The 10,388-nt window shown below is 41.3% G+C and overlaps 1 protein-coding gene across 1 annotated transcript; it reads left to right on the top strand.

The window, feature by feature from the left end:
• Window positions 1-3,185: 3,185 nt before the first annotated feature.
• CCR75_005515 (uncharacterized protein) lies at window positions 3,186-9,868 on the top strand (the record flags this gene model as incomplete). The annotated part of the gene is made up of 2 exons (XM_067963596.1): window positions 3,186-4,003; window positions 8,740-9,868. The coding sequence occupies 2 exons, from the start codon at window positions 3,186-3,188 to the stop codon at window positions 9,866-9,868; spliced, it is 1,947 nt and encodes a 648-aa protein (XP_067815876.1).
• Between the last annotated feature and the right edge of the window lie 520 nt (window positions 9,869-10,388).

Raw genomic sequence — 10,388 nt, 5'->3', positions numbered from 1 at the left:
AGAGTTTCGGGACGACGCGTTTGCGTCATCCCAGGTACAGGGGTCTGTACCTGTTGTAATCTCAACAGTTCCGCCTGTTGAGAGCCTTGCTGATTCAGCAAGGCTACTTTTTCCTTCATCTCGTCAAGTTCATGTTGTATGAACTTGGCGACGGTTGAATGGAGGGCATCTCTGTCTAAGTTGGACAGTAATGCCAGGATTGCATCGTTTCCTACGGATGAACTCATTCGTTCAACCGCACTCCTTTCTATATCACTTAGAAAGGAGTAGCTTTCAGGGGAAACGTGATGCGTATTCCCACTACCATCTAACATGTCCATGTTAAATGTGGGAAATGTGGTCCTTGGACGGACTACAAAGTGCTACCAGGTGTAACGGGGCACTGCGACTTGTACTGTTTCAGTACAAGTCCACTTCACACTGCTTCAGATGTGAGTGGTGCCTCTCGTTAAGTAACGTACACTGTACGTGTAGAGGAAGACTTCTCTTAAGGCAAGTTAGCTTAAGAGGGTAAAATGAAAACTGTATTAATATAGTTAAGTGTCTTTGTTAATCTATCTTTGTAAATGTTGTCTTAACTATAAACTAATACTAAACATGTAAATGAATTCTTATCTATCTTATCTCGTAACTCTCTTTGATTACTTCTACAGCTGATTAGTCTGCGGAATAAATAGACATAATGGTCTATACCTATTTATGGATAAGAATTCAGGAAATTACTATTTAAAGTAATTTCCTCCAAATATTATCTACCTTTTGGATAATATTAATTAACAATCTTTTATTGTTAATTTCATGTAACGATACACCCCGTTACATGTACGATAGTTACGGAAAGTTGCGGGAAAATATGCTTCCTTGTATTACTAGTATTATAAAGGAGCTGGTGCAGCCACATACCCTTTTGGTATCGCCAAACCCCTTTTTGTAATTGAATTGAATAATACCACAGATTAATTCAAGATAAAACACTTTCATTTTTGAGACATTCCCAGCAACGCAAAATCAACAGTTATTCCTCTTAAATTGCATCACACCCTCTAAATTACATCGCGGAATCGTTATAGCCTCACACCCAATTATCTACATTAAGTAATTGGTGTGACTGCCCGTGGGCACATCAGAAACCGTGTTATACTCAATGTGTTCAAAACCTTTTTATAACAAGTGGGAAAGGGCCAAGAGCGCCCGCATTGATTGGCAAGTCTCAAAAGAGCAACAGCAAATCGAGCACGAGTGTGGAAGTTGAGTCGGAGGTGCGCTCTTGCGCATGCATGTTATTTCGTCTTAGGAGATAAAGTTAGCAAAAATTTGTATACTTTTTTTACCATTCTGTGCGGAACTTCATTTATTACTTTCTTAATAAGCGAATCTTAGTGCCTTTCTTTTGTAGCCACCGTGGCTATAAGTTATCCGAGAGACACCTGTACCTTATTCGATTTTTAAAAATCTACTGTTTTGTGAATCGTAAAAAAGCACCGTTGTGCCATCGACGAACATTTATCCGGCTTTGTGCTTCTTGCAATGAATGGATTATCGGCGTATCTGACGTAATACGTTCCCTGTAGGAGATGCACCATCTCGTGACCACTTGGCCATTTACTAAATATGGCTCAATACTGTCTCACAAAATATTAGATTAAACTGCCACAGTCTGTTGAAATGCGCCCATGTCTAATGCTTCAAAATTCGAAGAAAAACTGACAAACTTATATCTACTATTGTGTGGTGGAAGGCTGACGAACAAACACAAAAAAATAGCTCGAATCGATGTACATAAGTTAAGGCTCGCCAGGACGCTCCACTGTATGCGCCCTGGCAAGCCTAAACTTATGTCACTGAGTCTTGCAATATATATAAACTTGTACAAGCGACAATGAAGAACAGATCAGGTGAATGTGATCGGTAAAGGTATTATGGGACCGAATGAAAGTTTGTTCGGTGGAGCATATGCGACAACCAAACGATAATCGGCTTAAATTTAATCGTGCTCTTTTGTTTCTACGCATCGCTTAGCTCGATTGAGCTCGTAGCTTACCCTTCTTTACCCTTGCAATTAGGCGTTTCGCGTATCCGTTTATACTAGCAACTTAGAGCAGATGTTTTTTGTAGAGATTTTCTTGAGCGTTTTAAGCCCTACTTTTACACTGAAAACTCTGAATAGTATGCTTGCAGATTGTCCGACTCTTGTCAGTGCACCGCACGACCTAAGTACCCCTAAAGTGGACAGTGTTTTGAAACTAGGATGTTCCCGGAAATTCAAGTTTCGCAAATTCCACCTACTACTTACATATTGGTAAAATACGTTGACAAATCTTCGTTTAAACGCGTGAGCAAGAGCCTCGACGCACTTATACATCAAGACGTTCCTGAACACTTTTGAATTGCAATTTGTGTTTGGTGCTTTACGACAAGATCAACTCAGCTCCTACGCCAAAATCAGCATGTTTTTGATTACAAATCGATGATAAGCCTAAATGACCCGGTCTCTTCAGTTGCCTTCGATTTCATATTGCTTATTAAACTTGCAACTGTAAATGGCAGACTAGATTGTAATAGCTTTTAATTAAAATAATTTTTTGTATCTGCTCTCTTTTGCAATTGTTGTAAATATTTACAATGTCAATCCTATGCCATTAATAATTTATATATATATATATATATATGTATTCCAACTTGAGTTCTGAAAACCACTCCTTCACATAAATAAAACGGGCGTCATGCTGTGTATGACAACGCTCTTTTTCTATTAATGTAAGCTCGACGGAAATAATGTGATTCAAGAATGACCGTATGATGCCTTCTCTTCTTGTGTACCATGCGACGGAAGCATCGAGGTGCTTGGAACCCAGCCGCGAGACAGTAACTAAAGAGATAACAAGCCATTAAGGCTAAAAACCTTAAAGACTTAGCTTTTAAAATAGTCGGTCCAAATGGTGCGGGTAATCCAACATTATATTCAATATGATGATTGACGAAACAAATTCATATGAAGCCTCGTTTTTACTTGTGTCTACCAGCTGTCAAGATAGAAGTGTTCATTATACCGGTTTCTTGATCGCTATTTTTTTCTAACCAAACTCCTATTTTCATTGACGATGCAGCTTTTCGAAGCCAATCGACCTTTTTCATTTTCACATTCGCCTTCTCGTTCCATAAGACTTTAAATCGCATCAGGAAGGATGGTATGCTTTATGAAAACCTCTGCGCTGGCAACTTCATTTATTGTGTTGTCTGCGTCGATTGAGGCTCACAATAATGTGGTATACCCTGTAATGACTTATCCTGCTGGATTTTACAATATGAATAGTCCGTCCAGTACTATCTTGGCCGCTGAAGCGTTGCCTGTGCCGAGTGGCCAGTCCTACTCTACCGATTCAGATTCCAATACGAAAGCATATTGGACTGCTTTTAATGCGAGCACATACAAGACCCTTCGGGAGTTGGCCTGGGCGAATGAAGTGCTCGAGCCAGGTGCCACGAAAGACTGCGGCTATGCACTGAAAGATGGGACGCCGCAGGACCTACCCGAAACGGTCCAGTGGGACGGTTTCTCCCATCAGGGTCCATGTGAGGTCTACTGTGACGATACGCGAGTGTTTCAGAATTGGAATTGTGCTGTCGACTACCCTGAAAGCCCGGCCAGTTTGCCCTACGATAAATCCAAGTGCGAGGGTGCGGCAGTACTGTCAAGCTACTGGATCGCCTTGCACACGACTCCATGGCAAATGTATACTGCTTGCGTTCCACTCACTGGTTCAACAAGTACTACAGCCGGCTCAAGTGACGCATATGAAACACTTGCGACACCAACGAGTGATACTAGTGCGGCTGGACCTAGTACGGCTCCTGCACCGTCTCCAACTGAGGAGAGCACCGACACATCTGATTCGCAGACGGAGGAGACACCCACCACGGAGGTTAAGGCCCCGACAGGAGGAGCGCCTAAGGTGCAAGAAACACCTGCATCTGAAAAGTGTTTGGTGCGCCGCCGCCGCCAGTAAGAAGTAAGTTTCAGGAAGTTTCTGTGAGTATCACCCCTGTCACAATTTGGAATGGCGTCCGTTCTACATATGAAATGTTTAATTACGCAATGCTGAATTTATTTTTTTGTGCAACAAAGAAATGAATCGTGAGTTTTAGTTTCGTCGTTAATGGACATTAAGGCGATATTCTTGTAATATATACCGGAACTTTGTTTATTCTCCACGTGATGTACTAAGAGTTTTCATACGTGTCACGCGGTCCAAAAGAAATGATGATCACTTCAACGTACTGACTAAACGAATCGCAATCTGCGTCGGTGCTTACACATTTTAAGTTTAGACACCGTTTTCTCCCGCGACGAAAGTGTTGTTGATTGTAGGAGCCCCAAATGTGTCTACAAGATAAAAACTTTTTTTTTGAACTTTCGAAGTCCCACTTGCTACATTACAAACGCAGGCAGTAAAAAAATTCGCTGGTGACCTCTGCGAATGTAGCATAATAAAAATCGAATCGCAAGTCTATAATTATAAGTTTAGGTAACGCAACCAATTGTTGCCAAGCGCTTTTGACTCACAAAAACAAGAGATTTCTCCGTCATAGCAAATGTCAGCACAATGACTCGAAGTGGCAATCGATATGAGCTGCTACGACTCACCAAAGAAAAACCTTGAATAATAAATTGACTATGCGGGAAACAATGTCCTTCTTTTTGCATGAAACACACAAATAACTTCATGTCTACAACATATATATATATATGTACAACCTCTCCAGAATGTCAACTCAATAACGGCGGTGAGAACAATTCCCGCCACATAATTATTGCTGTGTGGAAGGCCGAGTTATGGTTGGAACAGCTGGGGCTCAATCTATGGGTTGGGGCAAAGATGATGCAGTCGTAAATTGCGTCCCACTCACCGGAAAGGTGAGCAGCACTGCAAGCATCGTCCCTGATGAAATCAATGCAGACCAGATACCGACAACGCTGATGTCACCGTCACCTAGAGCTGCTGGTACCACAATAAGTGCCTCAAAAATGACAACAAGTATTACTGCGGATTTGGAAAACCCAAACTTGAAGGGTGCAGCGAAATAGACACATCGAATGGTGATGTATATACATTTGGTACGATCGAGAAGCCGGCCACGTCAATACTTTCGAATAAGAATAATGTTTCAGAGATTGCAAAAGATCCGAATTCTGGTACTATAGATATGCCGGAAGCGAGCGGTGCGGACTTTTAGGGGCTGTAGATCCGGAGGCTACACCGGCTATCCAGTCTGTACATCGTAGGGTGGCAAAGCAGGCACTTCCGGATAATTCACTGCTCACTTGAAGTCCGTAAACGCCAATTTGTCATCACACCATCCTTCGTAAGGTCCCTAAGATCCCGAAGTCTTTCCATATAATCTTTGCTGGTAAGTCGCGCTCTGTACTGTTGGCGAGCGAGAAGCCTCGCTCTGGCGTTCCCGGGGTATTCTGTTGTGTGAAGTTCTCCGGCCAAATGGTGCAGGTTCGACAACATAGCTGTGAGCCTTCGTCACGGCAATAAGTATTGCGACTCTTGCAGCAAATACAGTCAAATATGGCGAAACCATTGCATTGGTGATGAATTTTTTAATGCCTTCGTGCCAATTGTGCATTCAGTGAAAAGGTTACCGAACTTGGCTTTAAATTCTATTTTTGATTTGACATAGATGAATCAACTGGCGATTGAATAAGCTCCATGTGGTGCTATACAAATGATTTGCAATGTAAATTAATTAATGCTCACGTTAATGGTAAGAGCGAAATCGCCAAACAATGATGAATCGGCACGTTCCGTAAGCAATACTCTTATTTATAAATATATGGCGATAGTGCAACGATGCTTTAATTGTTAGAGTGCGCCGTCCCTCATCGAAGGAAAAGGATGTGTTGAATTACCGCAGTCTAGGGTTAACATCGTGTTGTGAACGTAGGTTTATTCACGATTTCATAGAAAAAACTTCGCATTTAAACCATGCGCACACAATTCGCCATGTGTTCTACCTTCTATATGGATGCAGTCCGAGAGACAACTGGTAAAATTCGTAAAGGAAAGGCTTTCAAGATCCAGCGTTAAGTCGTAACATGTTTTTCAGCAAGCAAAGAGAACGTTCACTGTTAACATCCACACCGATTTTCTTATAGAATTTGAATCCAATAGGCGTCTATCTGAAACGACAGTTTGTCAAGTTTTGCAGCGCGCCGTTGCACGCTGCGTTAGAAAAATTATCAAGAAGACAGCTTTTCTTTAAATGCAGAGGCACGCTTTGCAGTATACAGGATACATAATGATACACGATGCGCGATCCACATCGCGTTTCAAAAGCTTCAACTTCGTAAGAAATGAATAATGCGCTACACAAGTTTTCGTGTTTGTTAATCGTCTACCGAACAAGATGTGGTTCAGTACAGACTGGAATCTTAGCTGGGTGCCTCTAGAACGACACTGCTTAACAAGTGTCCGAAAACCATTACATGGCGATGCTTGAAGTGTGCCATTATGAATTTAATTGGAAGTTTGAAATTCAGCACCCATATTGTCGAGGTCACAAAGAGTTACACTTTCTTGCTATACCGTTTAATTTATTTAGTTTTCAAGAAGATGCGTTAAGATAAGTAAACTAATATACAGATAGTGAATACGCAAAATCGTCCACCGAAAGGGCCCAAACGCACCAAATGCAATTCGCAAACGTATATAAGCTATCTCGTAATTGTTGAGCTCCGTAATCAACATAGGTCTTTGATATTGAGATTTAATATGCATCTATTTCGTTGATAGCATAGTGATTGCAATTTTAACTGGTACATTTAAATGCGCGAGAAATGGTTTAAACATATCATCTTGTCTCAGTGCTCACTGACCGCTCGCATAAAATGTAAGACTTTGTTTTCGATTTTGTTGGTAAACAGCTTTACTTCCTGTTAACAAAGTTTTTACGCGCTCGGATTAAATGTGCAGTAGCTAGATAAATTATAAATGAAGCACGAATTACGTCATAACTCGCAAGCTTCTAATTCCTGCAAAAGCTGAATTATGTACACAGCACAGCGTGTGCTTGCCATCAAGAAACGCTGCCTTATTAATGAGGGATTATGGCAGCCAGCAAAAGCGCGCTGAAAAACTTCATAATTTATCGAATATGAATGTCCGATTGAATATTTCAAAGTACATTAATATTTTTGGTGTGCTCCATAGTAAGCTCTTGCTAGCTGTAAAACATGTTACGACTCAAAGCTGCGAAATACAGAAGGAGTCATTGTCGTTATTTATCTTACAGAAAAATGAGCATTTAATGAATCGCGTGGGTCTGTTAAATTGTGAACGAAGCTTCGCTCACCACGCGCAGTCGACGTCAAAGGACTTCGAAAGTTCCTTGGGCTAGCGGCGTATTTGCACAAGAACTTCCGCAATTATGCGGCTTAAAATGACGACTTTTACGACTTTTAACCTGAAATGTTATTGGTCATCTGAGACGATTAGGCTGCTAAAAAGTTGCTTGATTATAAAATGCAAGCTATTCCAGAACCTGCACATCACGATGGCCCAACTTGACTCTTGTGTAGGACGCTTTAAATACATAAAAACGTTTCTACAGTAATCATGTCCGCCTAAAAAATCTTTAAAATCAAAATATATCCGCTTGAAAGTATTTTTGTCTAAACTAGTATTCTAAGGCCTTGGAAAGCATTTTACGTCGGCAAGACTGATTTTCGACTCTCTTGCATGAGCGTATGTCCAAAGATGCTCAATTTTGAACTAATGAATTCAGATTCGATGGCCACTTCGAACGCATATTACTAAACGAGCTGAATACTAAAGTGAGACCGCTGTTAGGCCACCTAGCTAGCTTGTGCTTGACCTCAATAAAGGTGTTAAAAATAAGTAGATGTTATCGCAAAACATATAAGCGGTGACCCATTTTATGCGACTTCAGAATTATAAGCTAAGTTATAGACCGTCCTTACACGTTCTATCTTACATAATATCGAACATTCCGAATTTTCGCACACATGACATCGAGTTTATAAAGGGTTTGCCTTTTGCTACACCATTTATTCTGTTCGGCCTGCCAGCAACATGTGTTGCGATAAGCTCCAATGTATGACTTCATAAAATGACCAAGTAACGCTTTTACTGCAATGGTAGAAACGTACAAAGTACCACTCGAAACGGAATAAAGTTAGTTCGTAGTACATTCATATTTGGATGTTATGCTTGACCAACAATCTTTGATCGCTTATACACGCATATACATCAAAAATCAGCTTACTCGTTAAAGGTGTAGTGACCGCATTTGTAACGGGTAATTTGAGTGTGCGAGAAATGGGTTGTGTTTTTAATTTTCAGGGCTTCTCGACAATTCGCACACAATGAAAGAGCTTTATGTCGGTGCTGTCTTTTAAGGCTCAAACAGCTGTACTTCGTATTAACACAAGTTATACGAGCTCGGATTGTTTATGCACAAGCTTGTTAAGTTTTTTTTGCTTAACACATGCACATCCTATAATTCAGTAGTGATAAATCGTTTTGACGATACGTTCTTCAAAAACATGGTTATTGACATATTTTACGCACAATTCGAATGCTAATTACCATCTTCTGGGCAGGTAAAGGGACGCACTAGTTTCAATCACGACATTCGTGTTAACTTTTGACTGCGTCAAGTTTTTCATTTTCAATTTCTCAGTCTCTTCAGTAGCAAGAAAATGATTTCCAGCGTAAATTGTTTAGTGGCCTCTGCTTTAGCAGCAACTTGCGTTTCTGGTCACGGTTATATGTATAAGCCGGCAGCATTTTTCAGCCCGGAATCTGGAGACAAGACCCAATATATTGCAACAATCGATTCCTCCGGTACTGGATTTCCCGGCGTTTATAATACGGCACCAAATGCAAATGTTGAAGCTTACACCAAGGCATTCGCAGCCAGCAAGTACAAATCTCTCAAGGAGCTTATCGATGACAAAGCTGTGATTACCGTGACTGGTGCTACATTGACATGCGGTAATGCCGATCCCGCTGCCACTCCACAACCCCTTCCAGCACAAGTTGAGTGGACGCACTCCTCCGAAAAAGGATTTACGGCGTCCCACGAAGGCCCATGTGAAGTTTGGTGCGATAATGAACGCGCATTTCAAGATGATAACTGCCCTGCCCACTTTACGACTGCTCCTGCCCAATTGCCGTATGACAAGACAAAATGCGCCGGAGCTAGTTTTCTTACACTGTACTGGATGGCCATGCATGGACCGAGCTGGCAAATATATGTCAACTGTGCTCCGCTCATTGGCGGTTCAGGGTCACCTCAGACGCCATTACCTCGTGGATCTTCACCAACAACGAATACAAATTCCTCATATTCTGAAATCCCGTCAGTCACCCCTTCGCTGAATCCTTCTTCCACTCCACCGTCAACTCCGTCATCCGCGCCTTCATCCAGACCGTCAACCACCCCGTCATCCACTCCTAAATCTACTCCACCATCCACCCCGTCAACCTATTCATCGTCGACAAGTTCTTCTTCAAGTGAGACGCAGTCTGTCCCTTCGTCTACACCCGAATCGGATGACGATGAATGTGGCTCATTTGATATCGCCGAAGACGTTGATGAATGTGGCTCACTTGATATTGCCGGAGACGACGAAGCGGATAATAAGGTTCAAGGCAAAGATAGTCAGACAAACCCGGGTGGTAATCTCAATCAAAAAGATACAAGTTCCACTGCTAATGAATCTGATGGCGACGCCGATCAGAATCCATACCAGGGACCCGTGTCAGACTCGCAGAACAGCTACAGCTTTAACAATGTGCAGAGTAACGCAAAAGTTGGTACTGTGAAACCTCAGTAAATTCGAATGAACAACAAGTTGTTTGTCTAGTCATGTAAACTTTAATTTTATTCAAATTAAAGATAAATTACAGTGATATTACAATAAACTTGAACAGAGCGAATTAAAAAAACTTCATATATATTAAAAGTCAAATGCATGAGATTAAGTCATTCTCCTCCACACCACGTGACATTGGATGTGCCGCTCGTCCATTTGCGCGGTATAAATTTAATATGTCGCGCAATGTACAGTCATGGTAATCGATTATTTTCACCATCATTTTGCGATGTTAACCAACTGTTTGTGAAGTTTTCTATCGCTACCTGCACTGCTACCAGCTAGTTCTAAACTTGGTCGATTCAAGAAATGAGTTAAAGCATGGTACTTGCTTGGAATTGACATCGTAACAATTTATTTTTAAGGTGTACTGGGTAATAAACAATTCGCGCATCTGATCTGTAGGCGGGCACGTCGTAATACTGTAACGGGGTGTATCGTTACATGAAATTAACACTTAAGGGTTGTTAATTATATATTA

The sequence above is a fragment of the Bremia lactucae genome, linkage group LG8 (assembly GCF_004359215.1).
Source record: "Bremia lactucae strain SF5 linkage group LG8, whole genome shotgun sequence".
NCBI classification, from domain to species: Eukaryota; Oomycota; class Peronosporomycetes; order Peronosporales; family Peronosporaceae; genus Bremia; species Bremia lactucae.
The sequence above is the reverse complement of the archived record's forward strand: the minus strand, read 5'-3'. Positions and strand labels throughout refer to the sequence as shown.